A 15,582-nucleotide genomic window follows, 5' to 3' on the forward strand; every position below is an offset into this window, starting at 1 on the left:
GGTTGTGTCTTTGTATCAGGGCTATAGTACTTCAGACTGGAAGGGAGGGCTCACCACATGCCAAGGTGGACAGGCAAATTCCCTCCACATGTCAGGGCAACTGATCTAAGCTCTTTTGCTGACAAACTGATTTTCTACGTGCAAAGATTTGGGGTTTTTTATATGATCATTCCATTTACTACTTTGGCGAAAAGTAGGACTGTGTCCAGAGAATGTATGGAATGTACATGAACGCCTTTGTCCCTGGTCATCTAGGGGAGATACTTTCCCAAAGTGTGTCTCCTTTAGTCAAATGAAGACTCATTGTGACCAAGGCGCCCCCCCTTCCCCGCCCGCTGATGGCTGTGAAGTGCACCTTGCGAATGCCGGGAATGTGATTGATCTCTTCTGTGGCCTTGGCGCATGGAGGGCCAGCTCGTTCCCAGCTTCCCGGGTGCGTAATCCCCGATTCCAGTCTTTCACGTACCATACACTCCCCACCTGCTCATCTGGGAGAAGGTCATTATCCTGCGGCTATTCATCGCCAACAGAGCATGCAAGGAGGGACGCTTCTCCTATTGTGTCCTTTCCTGCCTCCTGATTGGCTGCGAAGTGTGGGAAACTCCAGCAAAGCCCAGACCCACAGCATCTCACTGAGCCCGGGCAGTATAAATATAGGGCAGAGCGGCTAGTCGAAGCATCTTTCTTTTGGATTCCAGTCCTGAGTGACTTCAACCTTCACTGCCCAGAAAAAAAAATGGCACCGACTAGCATCATTTTCATGGATCACAATGGCCTGCTCACCCCAAAAGAAAAGAACAAAGTAAGTAACTTGATGGATGTACTATGGTTTCTGTGGGCGTATCTATACTATAGACTTAAGCCAAACATTTGGGTAGAGATAACTGGGAATTGCAATTAACCAGCTCAAACAGCTGTAAAATCCAAAGCTAATGTTGAAGGCATAACATATAAGAATGCTCAAGGAAAGTGAAATGGGTTTCTAGAAGATGAGCCCTATTTCTCAGAGGGGTTTCTGGACACCTTCTAGGGTTGGCCCCAAAATTTCGTGCAATGTGAAATTCGAAACGAATCTCAGGGTTCCTCTCAAGCAACATATGGGAGAATCAAAGGATTTGAATGAATGAATGAATGAATGAATGAGCAGCATATGAGATACATTTCCAGGCGTGAGATAACGAGGCCCTCTGTTTGGAGATCTCTGTAGGTTTTGTGGAGCTATTGGGACATTTTCTAAGCAAATCTCTGTTTCCCACAGCTAAGAAAACCAGTGGTGGAGAAAATGCGCCGGGACCGCATCAACAGCAGCATCGAGCAGCTGAAATTTTTGCTGGAGAAGGAATTCCAGAGACATCAGCCCAACTCCAAGCTGGAGAAAGCAGACATCCTTGAGATGACAGTGGAATACCTGAAACAGCAAGGCCGAAAGCAAGCAAAAGGTGGGTAGTCAAAGATGGCTTGTGGGCCTTTGGCCTTTCTGAAGATAGTTCTCCTTGAATGGTATACAAAGTCATTTCATGAACCTTAAATAACCGTATCTTCTTTTTCTCTTTCCTTCTTTAGCTGTGGGACCTGCTCAAAAAGATGCACAGGTGGACTTCAAAGAGGGTTACTCAAGGTGTCTACAAGAGGCATTCCAATTTATGTCCCTCCACAAAGTCCACACTGAAACTCAGACCAAGCTCGTGCGCCACTTCCAAAGAAACCTGCCATCAACCACAGAAGTTCTCAACCCGCCTTTCACCTTGAAACATCCAGCTTCCAAGAACATTCACACATTTTGGAGACCCTGGTAGACGGCAGAACGTTTGCCAATGGACATTGATTCCAGAGGGAGGGCTGGATGTCACCCAAGCATCCAGCCCTGGTCTTCTTCTTTGTAGGGGATATTATCCCCCTGTTTTGTTGTTTATTCTTGGGGGTGAGTGGGGGGGCGTGGAATACGTTGGACGGGTGTATTCTGTTGAACTGTATTCAGGCGTGCACGTCAACGGCACGCAGCCACCACCCAATCCAGGGAGGGGCATGTAGCTTCACAATGAAGACTGTGCGAGGTGTTTACAAGCAAATGTTATTTTGCAAAAGTGTGGGAAGATTTCCAGTTCTTGATGCCACACCAAGTTGTAGTAGGAGATAGTTCTCCTCAGTGGTGGTGTCAGGGTCTGACTAACTTGCCTTCACTGGAGGGCGCAGGTGGTCAAGGGTGGCCCTGAACCCCCCAGTACCAGTGGTATATTCCATCAGGGGATATGTAGGGGGGCACAAATGGGGGTCTGGTGCAGACTGTTACCCCAGGCTGCCCAGCAACCTGGCACTGGTACCGATTTTCTGTACATCTGTAAAAGCTTGCTGCTTTATTCTCTTCCCGCTTTGACCAGAAGCCCGGTTCCTATCGTCTGGGTGGAAAGTTTTAATTTTGCCCAGTGAAATAGACTCGTCTATTTCAATTAGGCCGGGCAAAATACTGGGACATTTTGGTTTTTTCTGATTTGTTAGGGGAAACGATACCGTCTTGCTTTATATTAAAGAGTAACGGAGGCTTCTAATTATCCAATGTCATACATTGTGAAAGTAAGAATGTTTTGCTCTTTTATTTTGGTGTATGTGTTTCATTGATGTAATGATTGTTTCCTCTAATAGGGGAATTTTTTTTCCATTCATGATGAATGGTGCACGTGTGTTATTTTTGTCCTGCTGTCAGGACCTTTGCTGCGTGTGCATTCTGTGTATGCTCCCCGTACGACAGTATTTGTAGGAAGAAATAAACAAAAAAATTGCATGGTGCAGTTCTGGGCTTGCTTTGCTTTTTGGGGAGTGGGCCAGTGGAAGGAAAGCCACTACCGGTTTGAGAACCGGTTCCTGCCGATGGAGATTCAAGGGTGGCAACTTACCATGCGGAAACTCCCAGGTTCAAGTGCAGCCTCTCGTTTGGGAAGGGTCTCCTCTTAAGAAGCAGGGCTGGGAATGGGAGGGCAGGATCTGCCTGCTGTGGTGCTGATGGAACGCCATGTTTCAACATATTCAGGAGGGGTTGTTTATGCCAATAAAGGTCTTACTGAACTGAACTGAACAGGAGGTGTTGAAGCTGAGTGATTGACTTCATGCCTTGTAAATCATGTTTAGTGCCTGGTCCAGACTGGTTTGGGAAAGACCCCTGTCTGGAGTTTGGTTGTACGTAGATGGAACCCAGTGGGAAATCTGTTTGCAGTAACTAAAACCAACCTTTAGTTCCATTTCGCCTTTGAAACTGGGAACCAGTAGGGTTGACATCAGGGCTGGCCTGAGGCATCTGGTACCTGACAAAGGGCACAATCCTAACCTCTTATGTCAGTGCTTCCCAGCACTGGCGTAGCGGTGCCAATGGGACATGTGCTGCATCCTGCAGTTGGGTGTCACTCATGGAGTACTCCTCAAAGTAAGGGAATGTTTGTCCCCTTACCTCAGTGCTGGAAAGCACTGACATAAGGGGTTAGGATTATCCCCAAAGTGTGCTAAATGCTGCCCCCACTGTTGCCAGCCTCTGTTCCTCCCAGTGAAGGCAAGTGGGAGGGCACCAGGATGCAGGTCTCTTGTTGTCTTGTGTGCTCCCTGGAGCATTTGGTGGGCTAATGTGAGATACAGGCAGCTGGACTAGGTGGGTCTATGGCCTGATCCAGCGGGGCGGTTCTTATGTTCTTATGAGGTGGACACAGAGGTGGGCACCTCTACCAAACTGCTGCCTGAGGCAACTATTTTAGCTGCCCTCATGGATGGGCCAGCCCCAAATACCCACATTTAAAGCTGGGAAAACCAGATCAAAGGAGGCTGCCTTGATAAAACCTCCCTTCTAGGTTATCTTGGAGTCTCAGAATCTTTGGGAGTGGGGTGGTTCCCCTTGAAACTGCAGCACATCAGTAAGCTGGCAGTTGGGACCACCCATTTCTTCCTGTGTAAATGGAGACCAGGCAGGTGGCTTTGGATCATGTTTCAAAATGCAAGACATTAAAAGGCTGTAAACAACCATTGCAATGGAGGAGAAAATGCGAGGATTAAAAAAACAAAACAAACCCACTAATAATTCCCATAGGAGTAGCGGTGTTTGAAAACCTTATCTTATTTTCCTTACTCAGAAGTAAGCCCATTGTGTTCAGAAAGGCTACAATCCTGTCTCACTCACCAGAAATAAACACCTCTGCATTTGAAGAATTGCAGAAGCCTCTAAGGTGATAGAAAGGTCCAAAACAGGTGAAAAACATAGGAAAATGGAGGAAAACGGGACGTTTTCACCATAGGCAGTCTGGAGAGCAGCTGCTGATCATAGCTGAGCAGGGGTATAGCTAGAGGGGGTGCAAAGCACTAAGTTTTGCAGGAAGTCTCACTGTGGCGTTCAAGGGGCCCTTCCCCTTTGGAGCCATTCCAGGATGTGGGAGCAAAATGGAGGTGAACACCTGGCTCCGAAAGGGAGGGGCCGCTTGCATGCTGCGGTGAGGCTCCCTGCAAAACTTAGTGCTTTGCACCCCCCTCTAGCTACACCACTGGTGCTGATAATCTAGACAGACCAATAGTTTGACTCAAACAGGCAGCAGCTTCATGTGTTTAGGAGAAGGGCTATATTACAGTGGTAAAACACTTCTCTGCATGGAGGAAGTCCCCTAATATCTCCAGTTCAAACAGGGGTGCTTCTTTCCAGTTAAGGTCCCTTGAAAAAAAAATTTCAGAGCACCTGAATGTTCTTGGTATTATCCATCACCTGCTGTAGAAGAAACCCCAGGGCTCCAGTCCCTTTGGCTACCCCTCATCTACACCCCTGGTCCATATTTCAGGTAGTAGAGCATGTGTCTTGCACATCACAGGTCCCAGGTTCAGTCCCCCAGTATCACCATTCTCAGACATGCACTGGTTAAAGAAATCAGCTCATGGTTACATCGATTCTGTATGCAGGTCACTTCATATGTTCAACCAACAGCTCTTAAATGTGGTGTACTCGGAATCATCATTAGGGGAGGACCAGTGTCAAGGACGTACCTTGCATGTAGAAGGTACCTGATCTAGTTCCTAGCATCTTAGAATGACCTCAGGTAGTAGGGATCTTGGAGAACTGCCTCAAGAGAATAGTGGATTAGATGGACCCAAAAGACAGCTTTGTAGGATGAGGCCAAAGTTCTAGTAAAGGGGGAGTGGAGTACCAAGAAGTTTCCTACAGCAGGAGCAGTGATGTCATCAGCAGATACTCTCAGGTGCTGCCTTCAAAACTTTTTTTTGAAGGACCAGAGCTGGGCAACATCAGGTTCAGCGCGAGGCAAAGTAAGAAATTTGCATAAGGTCATCTGCTGATATCCAGGTCAGCATTTATCAAAGTGTGCTCCTATGAGCTCTGGGTTTCCTGAGACCTTTCAAGAGCACCAGGAGTACACCATAAGTGGCTGCCATCTGTTTGGTGGCATGCCACTCTGTGCATGTGGCAGAGCTCTCGGTCTCCCATGAATGTGCCAGTGGGGCTCCCTGAGACTCTGTTTCGGCGCGTAAAGGGCTCCAGAGACTGAAAAGTTTGAGAACTGCTGATCTAAGCCATCATCCTTTCCAACCACTGCCTGAATGACAACATGTAGCTCACGTTAAATTAACTGAGACTACAATCTTGATCAACTTTACCTGGGAATGAGTCATACTGAACAGGGGGCCTTACTTTGGGATAAACATGCATAGGTGAATATCTGGGATATGTTTTAATGCCATTTTTCACTGTTGATTCATTTGCTTGGAAACGATTGCACCCACTCTGGGAGTTTAGGATAAAATGGGTTTTAACTATTGGATTAAATGAAGCAGAATGAATGGGGCTTACTCCTAGGAAAAGCGTGCATAGGGCTGCAGATTTAAAGTAGTCTTTTTGTTATAAGGCTACCAATGCTATACATGCTTTTCTGAGAGTAAGTTCCTACTGAACGCAATGGAACTTAGTTCTGAACAGACATGCCTAGGATTTTGCTCTTAGTTGGACATGACAATGGTGATGTGGCCATGGTGGGCATCATTGATGAGCTCCAGTGCTTCCAAATTTACCACTACATCACTAGGTGGGGCACAACCTGGACAGGGTCACAAAATATATGATGCATTGAAAGATCATAGAGTACAGTGACCGCTATCATGTACTTGTACATGGTTTCTCCATAGCCTTCTCCGCCATCCCAACCTCCTTGCACGCCAAATTTTGTATTTGGAAGAAACCTTGCGTGCCAAGTTTCCTATTCCAAGAAATCGACCCTGCAGACCTAACTAAACATGCTGCTCTCTCAGTCGCACTGTTTTTGCAAAGGCAAAATCCCAAAGGTTCAGTGGTGCAGCTTGCCCACAGTTGAAACAATGGCACCCCCTAGTGTTAAATGCTGGGATATCCCATTCAGTTCTTTGATTACCGCATTTTTCTTCGATAAGGAGATGAGGGTCAGAGGAGACATGAGATGCAGACTCCCTGCTTGGAATCGGATTGGGGGATTGGTACAGGAGAAAATGGTTAACGCCCTCCCACTCCGTGCCACGGTCCCAATCCAAATCTAGCACCACATCGTGTCCCCACTGGTTCTCAACAACATGCTTTGTTTTCTCCGCAACTTAGTTCCACCCCAGTCTGTATCAGGGAGTAATCACTTCTGTAGCACAATCCTATGCCGATCCACTCAGAAATAAGTCCCATTGAATTTAATGGCACATCCCCACGGGCAAGTGTGTATTATAGGATTTCAGCCTGAGTTTGATTCTCAGGTCTTATCTTGATATAGTCTTTACCCTGACCCTGTAAGTAGTATTATCCTCATATTGCAGCTGTGTCTGAAAGGGAGCAATTTGCTTAAGGCCACCCGGTGAGTTTATGGCAGAGCTCTGGTTCAGACCAGGGAATTCCTGATTCAGTCTTGGGCAGCCCAATCCTAACTTGCCTTGGAACAGGCAGGGTGACAGGCCTGCGCTGCATCCAAGGCAGGATTGGAGCTGAAAACTGCAACCCGGAGCAAGGGGAATTGCTTCCCCATACCCTGTGTCATGCTACAGCAGACCGAATGGGTCTGCTCAAATCTGCGCCACCTAAAGAGGTACCTGGGAACAGGGATAGGATTTGGCATAAGTGCCAGATCCTGGCCCCACCCCTTGCTTACCTCCTGCCCGCCTACAGGCCCGCCTGCCCTCCCCCTGCCCTAGTATGCCTTCTTCTTGCCCTCCCCATACCAGCTGAGCCTGGCCAATGCGGGCTTACCATTGCGCTAATGGATCAGGGGTTGCGCTGTCTTCTGGAGGCCAGTACACATCCATGCGCTGGCCTCCCTCCTCTTAAGTCAGGGCAAAAGTGCTTTACGGTACTTTCATGACCATCTTGTGCTGGCGCAAGGGAATTGTGTCTGCCCCAAGGGTGTTCTAGGATGCACGCTTAGGCTGCTGCAATCTTAGCCACACTTACCTGGGAGTAAGCTCAATAGACTAAAATGGGATTTACTTCTTAGTAGACAAGCAGAGGATTGGGCTCTTAGCCACTACACTGATGGACTTGGGGAAAAACACACCGAAAAAACGACACTCAAACATTCATCCCTCATGGTTGGTTATTTGAAAAAGAAAGGTGGAACACAAATGTTTTAAAATAAAATAAATCAACGAAGCAGTGAATGTGACAATATCACCCCCCCCCCCAAGGATATGACATACACATCACATACTTTGAGCTGGACTGGGGGACCTTGATTTGCCGTATATTGAAACAGGATCCCTGTATCTCAGCCAGGTCTCTTTTGGTGGTTAACAGGAACTCTGCCTTCAAACTTGAGAATGGTGAACAGGCAAAAGCTCCAGTAAGAGAAAAGGAAACAAACACAATAATTAGTGTTCAGTGTTAGCAGCCCCGTCAAGGAACAGAGAAATTCTGTGCAACTAGGCAAGATCATTCAGTTGTCTCTGAGGAAGGAAGAAAAATGAAAAAGTTCAGCGCGGCTCCACTAGTCATGTTACACTTTAACTTTCAGGGTTTGAAGTCCAAGCTGCTCATCTGGGTCAAGAAATCTTGAAGCAGAGAGGCAGATCTCCAGCAGGGCTTCTTTTTGCTTCTGCTGGAGACCCTCCAAAGGGGATTAATGGAGTGGCTTTCAGGACACTCAGAGCTGGAGTCGGGAAGGAGTCTAGGAGTCTGGAAGTGACTGTAACTGGAAGGAGGACAAACAGCAGAGTGCTCACGAACCTGCAGGCCGGAAGGAACAGAATGGATCCAGCAGGGCTCTTCTTGTGTTCTTACATTCTTACGTTCTTCCTGAGCTTTCTTCCAGGACCGTGCACCAAGTAAGTGAACCTGTGCCTGGCTCTGTGAATATACCAAAGCTGCCCTAAGCAGAGCTTAGCTCCTGTGGTTCTTTCCCTCCTCAATTGCAATCCTGCCCCCTGGACCACCCAGGGCTAGGACCACAAAATGCTGCCCCTCATGCCGCCCCATACCCACCGGGTATGAAGCTGAAGCTGAAGAGGCTGGCAGCAGCCTCCCTGCCCCCCAGGTGGCCTCTAAAGGCCTCCCCACCCCCTTCTAAGGCCTCTAAAAATGTCACTTCTGTGTTTTCACCAAATCTCTCAGGACTTCAGTTATGGGTTTGTTTCAGCCCTAGCTGGGGACACCAACATGAACATGGTGGGGTTTGCAATAACAGGCTCCCAGTATCCCAGGGGGTGGGCAGAGTCTTATCATCCGCACTCCGTGTCAGCTGACCAGCCCCTCACCATCCATTATTTAGAATTGGAGAGAGTATATTTGATAGTTTGGGGTGACGGGGGGGGGAACAGGGGAGTTGTAACTTTTAATTGGTTTGTTGTTAGGTGAGTCAATGAAATCATGTATTCATTAACTGGTAGGAACTGAGTTTAATTGATGAGGAAAGTGGGGGGGTGTTGTGGGCAACAGGTGTGGATTTATCACGCCACTCGTGGTGTTATAGTGACGCACGTGTTTTTGAGCTGATCTTTCTTACTGACTGTTGCTGGTAGCTTTCATCTGATAAATGAGTGGTTCCCAAACTTTTTCGACTATGACCTATGGGGCCATTGGCCACGGCTCCCCATTAGGACGACGATTCTAAGCATTGTATAGGGTGGCAGATTTTTTGTGAGGGTTCCGCAACTCCCCTGGCTGGTTTCTGCAACTCCTCGGGGAGCCGCAGCTACCAGTTTGAGAAACTGAAAGTTAACCTGCACAGAGAGAGTTCCTTAAACTGAAATGTTGGGGACCTGCAAATGTCTCTTCATTTAGCAAATTCATTTAAACAGCAGATTCACAGGCAGAGGAATGAAGAACTAAAGAGAATTTCTTCATTCAGGAAAGGGAACAAAGGTTGTATCAGATTGCAGGAGCGTGGCAGATGTCAAAGAGCTACCAGTAGAGTGTTCAAGGGCTTGACAGCTTAATGCTATCCCTGGCGGCTCTGCTGGGTGCAGCGGCGTCAAAATGGCAACCACTGCATCCAACGACACCGCCGGAGCTGCTGAAGGAATGAAAGTCCCCTTCCCTGGGTTAAGGGTGTAGAGGCTGCAATGGATCTCCTCCATTCTGCGCTGGTTATTTTGCCAGTACAGACTGGAGGAACTCCATGTCAGGCTTTTCAGTCTGACACGGAGCATAGGAACCGGCAGAGCAGGGTCCACTTAAAGGGCAGGAGGTTTGGTCTAGAGGGTAGAGCCTCCGTCTGCCTGAAGATAACATCCACAAGGTCGCCAGTTCGAGGCCACCGGCACTGTGCGACCTTGAAGCAGCTGACAAGCTGAAGCTGAGCTATTTGCATCTGCTCTGAGCGTGGGAGGATGGAGGCCAGGATGTGAAACCAGATCAGAAAGAAACATCCGAATGTAGTGGTTCTTGAAAGAAAGAACCTTCTTTCAATTGTAAAAATCCCTGTTTAATAAGGGATTTAAATAAAGCCTGCCTATGTAAACCACCTTGAATAGTCTTGAATAAAGACCAAGAAAGGCGGTATATAAATACCTGTTGTTATTATTATTATATTATTATTAAAGGGTCCAATCCCCTCTTAAAGGCATCTAGGCCAGTTGCCATCACTACATCCTGTGGCAAGGAGTTCCACAGACTAATCACATGCTGGGTAAAGAAATATGTTATTTGTTGTTACTCTCTCAACACTCAATTTTAGTGGATGTCTCCTGCTTCTGGTGTTGTCTGAGAGAGAGGGAACTGCTGTCTATCAACTCTATCCATCCCCTGCATAATTTTGTGTGTCTCAATCATTTCACCCCTCAGGCGCCTCTTTTCTAGACTGAAGAGCCCCCCAAACGCTGTAGCCTTTTCTCATAAGGGAGGTGCCCCAGCCCAGTAGTAGTCTTAGGACACAATCCTAAGCCTTATGTCAATTCTTTCCAGCACTGGCATAGCAGTGCCAATGGGACACATGCTGCATCCTGCAGTTGGGTGTCACTCACGGAGGCCTCCTCAAAGGAGGAGCTGCATTGCCCTTAAGTCAGTGCCGGAAAGCACTGACATAAGGGGTTAGGATTGCGCCCTTAGTCGCTCTCTTTTGCACCTTTTCCATTTCCACTATGTCCTTTTAGAGATGTGGTGACCAGAACTGGACACAATACTCCAGGTGCAGCCTTACCATTGATTTGTACAACAGCATTATAATATTAGCTGTTTTGTTCTCAATACCTTTTCTAATGATCCCAAGCATAGAATTGGCCTTCTGCACTGCCGCCGTATATTGGGTCGACATTTTCATCAAGCTGTCCACCCCCCCCCCAAGATCTTTCTCCTGATTTGTCAGATAGCTCAGAACCCCTTAGCCTATATAAGAAATTTTGATTTTTTTCCCCCCAATGTACACTTTGCTGCCCATTCTGCCAGTTTGGAGAGAACCTTCTGGAGCTCCTCACAATCTCTTCTGGTCTTCACCAGTCGGAAAAGCTTGGTGTTGTCTGCAAACTTAGTCACCTCACTGCTCAACCCTGTCTCCAGGTCATTTATTAACAGGTTGAAAAGCAACGATCCCAAGACAGATCCTTGAGGCACACTGCTTTTCTCCTCTCTCCACTGTGAAGATTGCCCATTGACACTCACTTTATGTTTCCTGGTCCTCAACCAGTTCCTAATCCAGGAGTGGACCTGCCCTCTAATTCCATGACTGTGCAGTTTTCTCAGCAACCTTTGGTGAGGGACTGTGTCAAACACCTTCTGAAAGTCCAGATATATAATATTCATGGTTTCTCCAGCATCCAAAGGGTTGTTGACCTTTTCAAAGAATTCTAAAAGATTTGTGAGGCAAGACTTACCCTTACAGAAGCCATGCTGATTCTCCCTCAGCAAGGCCTGTTTGTCTATGTGTTTTGAGATCCTATCTTTGATGAGGCATTCCACCATCTTACCTGGAACAGGCTGCCTGGCCTATAGTTTCCTGGGTCTCCTCTCCTTCCTTTGGTGTGACATTTGCTATCCTCCAATCCTCTGGCACTGTGGCCATTTTAAGGGACAGGTTGCATATTTTAGTCAAGAGATCAGCTACTTTGTTCCTCAGTTCTCTCTAATAACTCTTGGGTGGATGCCATCTGGGCCTGGTGACTTACTGATTTTTAATTTGTCAGTTAGGTTTAAAACATCTTCTCTTTGTCTGACTTAGGGCCCAATCCTATCCAACCTTCTAGCACCAATGCAGCCATAAGGCAACCCCAAGGTAAGAGAACAAAACTTTCTTTACCTTGGGGAAGCCTTTGGGACTGACTGCCCTCCTAACCACAGATGGAGTGCATGTCCTGTTGGCGCAGCCCTCTTGCCACAGAGCTGAAAAGTTGGAGGCAGCGGGTGGACACTTGCGGGAGTCAAGGGAGCGCAGCTCCGGTCCGCTTTGGAGTTCTCAGGTGGAGCCCAGTCTAACCTAACAAAACCTTATTAGCTCTGATATATTTTCATCATCTGCTTTGTTTTTGTTTTCCCCACCAGCTGCTGGAGGAATTTAATTTAATTAATTAAAGGGCTTAATCCTATCCAAGGAGTGTGGGAGAAATGACTAGTTGGACTGGGGTCTGCAGGGGTGTGTGTGTGTAATGTTCAGACTGGTTGTTCACAAAGTTGTTGTGACAGGTTGTTCCAAATTCTGTTGGCATGCTTACAAAGTTCATGAGTCCAATGATGGACCAGACAACATCCACCTACTGTCTCCAACATTGATCAGTGGCTGATCATTTATAATTATATATTGCTGTGTATTAATAATATATTTTAAAGATCTACATTAATTAACAAAACGGATGGATGCCTAGGTGTTGGCTGGGCCCTTTGCCCAGCTTCGGTGGGTGCACCAGCTGCGGCTGTACCTGCCTCAGTCCGAGCTTGCCACAGTGGTCCATGCCATGGTGATATCAAGGTTAGACTATTGCAATGTGCTCTACATGGGGCTGCCCTTGAAGACGGTCCGGAAGTTGCAATTAGTGCAGAATGTGACGGTTCGTGTGGTTGGTGGAGGTTGGTGGTTTGACTCTGTCACACCACTGCTCCGGCGGCTGCACTGGCTCCCGGTTCATTTCTGGGCCCAATTGAAGGTGCTGGTCTTGAACTTTAAAGCCCTAAACGGCTTGGGACCAGTGAATTTGAGAGACCACCTTCTTCCGTATAGCCCGGCCCATTCTCTTCGGTCAACAGAGAGGATCCTGTTGGTTGTGCCGCCATCAAGAGAGGTTAGGGGGATGGCGGCTAGAAATAGGGCCTTCTCGGTGGTGGCACCTGCACTGTGCAATTCCCTCCCCTTTGAGTTGCGAACAGCTCTTTCTCTGTTAACCTTCCAGAGAGGCCTGAAGACTTTTCTATTTCAAAAAGCCTTTGTTGTACGATGGCTGCTTTTAAACAATGCTTTTTTTATACTGCTGATTTTATTGTTGTTGATCTGTTGTTCTATTATTCATTTTATCATTGTGTATTTTATAATATTTTAAGTGTTGTTAGCCACCTTGGGTGCCCTTCGAGGAGAAAGGCGGGTTACAAATCTATTAAATAAATAAATAAGATGAATACAATGTAATTAATAATACAGTTAATATTCCTGACCACTTCCTGCTCAATGATGTCACTTCTGGACCGCAGAAACACAGTTCAGGGCTGTGGCCAACAGCTACTTGGGTCAAGGGAGATGCAAGTGGGACATTTTTGAGAACCACTGCACTAAAAGTACAGGAGTCCTACCCAAAGCAAAAACATAAAATAAAAATAATTAGTAGAGGGGGGCCCCTCAAAATTAGGGGAACCCCTGCAAAAGTGTTTCCAATTGGACCCCATAGCTCCAAAGACTGGCCCTGCTTGTTGTTCTCTAACTTCCCCATCCTCATCCATGGGACAAACAGTCCCTGTAGTGTTTATGTAGAGGCGCTGGTCTTAGCCTCAGTATGTTGGCAACAAGGCAGAGCACACTCTGCGTCTGCGCAAAGAGCACACTTGGCGCAGCCTTGGAAATCATGCTGAGTCTTCGCCCAGTGCCGGTAGGCAAGAGGATGTTATGAAGAAGCGCTTCTTATCAATGTCAATGGAATTTGTGGTTAGCTAGAAAGCCGGCTAGAGACAGCTGGTTCCCAAACAGTATAACCTTCAGTAACTCTCTTTGTATTGCAAGGGATTGCAACACATGTTTAAGAATAAATAGAGCTTGGTAGAGGCGGAGCAACACACTCTCAGATCTGCTCTAGCCTCAGCCTCTCTGCATCCCTCTGAAATCTGTCTCCTGGCTCATTCATTGCTCTGCGCCTCGCTGTTCCTGTTCAGGTCTAAACTTTCTCAGTGCCTCTGCACTCCCACCAAACAACAAGGCCCCAGAAGCCTTGATTGTTTCCCATAGCAGCGTTGCGCTGCTACAGTCCCAAACTGGGCAACCCTTGGCTCCTGTTGGTTTTCCCCCAGAGATAAGTTTAAAAGTCCAATTCTCCTTCAGTGCAATCTGCAAGGAGGAATGCTCAGGTTGCTTAGAGAAGATTTGCTTCTCTAGCTCTCTGATGTTGAGTTCTTTATCCAGTGACAACTCACTCCTAATTTACTACCAGTTCTACTACCACTACCACTACCATTACTACTACTACTAAACTGGTATTTAAATACCACCTTTCTTGGTCACTGGATTACAACTCTGACTTTAATCCAAGGCGGTTCACATAGGCAGGCTTTTTATAAACCCCCAAGTGTTTTTTGTGTTTTTTTTTAAAAACAGTAATCATAGAAGTTCTGTCTTTCAAGAACAAACTGCATTCCAGATGGATCTTTTCAGCCTAGTAATCCTTCTGGCCACCTCGCCTCCCACGCTGACAAACAGCTGCAGCCAACTCCTTGTCTCTCACCCGAGAGCAGTCCAGTTCAGCTTGTTGGCTTCTTGAGGTCTCACCGCTCATAGAAGCTTCCAGTGATCTTGAACCTTCAGATCACTTCAGGTGATAACCTTCAGGTGACCTTCAGATGTTATCTTTGGGCTTGATGGTGGCTCTACCCTCTAGACCAGACCTAATTTAAACCTTTACCTCTGAGTTTTAACCTGGTTGTCTCTCATTCATTTTCCTAGGGATTCAAAAAGCATGGCTAGTGCAACACAAGCACTCAGTGGGAAAGCCACAAGTTGTGAATCCTGGGAGTATAAAATCAGTGAGGACTGCTGTGTGTTGTGTATGCCAGGTTAGTGAGCATGGCTGCTTTGAACTGTAAGAACTATTTTTTCTAGACTGGTCAGCAGACTTTTCTAGCTGCTTCCATGAGTATGATATCAATGTAACTGCAATGGCTTCCTCCACAGAATTTTGGGATTTGTGATTGTGTAAGGGGGCTAAGAAGTCTCTGTTAGAAATTGTTAACTCCACTCAGAAAATGGTACAATTCTCACCATCCTTTGGGGAGAGTACATGACTGCAGTGGCGGAATCCCACTGCCATGGACCCCAGACAGTGCCAGGGCAGGTGGGCTGGCGCAGGGGGTGGTTTGCGGGCAGGGAGGGAGAGGTCAGGGAGACATGTTGAGAGTGGGAGGGAGTGGATTCAGCAGCAGCAACTTGGACCAGATCCTATCCCTCATTTTCCAACCCGACAAGCCCATTGGCTATCTTTGGACTTGTGCCAGCAAAATGGCTGGGGTAAGTCCAAGGAGACCCAAAGATGATTGGCCAGCTTACCAGAACTAAACACAAACTGCAGGATGCCTGATGGTCCCCCTCCCACCACAACATTCAGTAGCCTCCATTGGTATAGCTGTGTGCTATAATTGGGCTGTTACCCTGCACATCCCTGATCTTGTCTGATCTTGGAAGCTAAGCAGGGTCAGGCCTGGTTAGTACTTGGATGGGAGACCGCCTGGGAATACCGGGTGCTGTAGGCTTATACCATAGTCTTTCCAGACTGAAGGTTGCCAACCAAGATCCATACTGATCCATATGGAAAACATGATTTAATCTCCAAATAGCTTCCAATCATTTGATACCGTGAAGGGATAATTGAGTTATTAACTAGCAACCTACCTAACGAAAAGAACTCCCGCTGTGTCACAAGCGCCACTCCTTGTTGCAGGATTCCGAGTCTTGGAACATTGCACCCGCAATTTGAGCACCATCTGCGAAC

General features: G+C 47.1%; 1 protein-coding gene across 1 annotated transcript; it reads left to right on the forward strand.

The window, feature by feature from the left end:
* Window positions 1-736: 736 nt before the first annotated feature.
* LOC136660411 (transcription factor HES-5-like) lies at window positions 737-1,796 on the forward strand. The gene is made up of 3 exons (XM_066637568.1): window positions 737-802; window positions 1,259-1,439; window positions 1,564-1,796. Exons 1-3 carry the CDS (start codon window positions 737-739, stop codon window positions 1,794-1,796), a joined length of 480 nt encoding a protein of 159 aa, XP_066493665.1.
* Window positions 1,797-15,582: the final 13,786 nt, after the last annotated feature.

This window comes from Tiliqua scincoides, chromosome 9 (assembly GCF_035046505.1).
Source record: "Tiliqua scincoides isolate rTilSci1 chromosome 9, rTilSci1.hap2, whole genome shotgun sequence".
Classification (NCBI taxonomy): Eukaryota; Metazoa; Chordata; class Lepidosauria; order Squamata; family Scincidae; genus Tiliqua; species Tiliqua scincoides.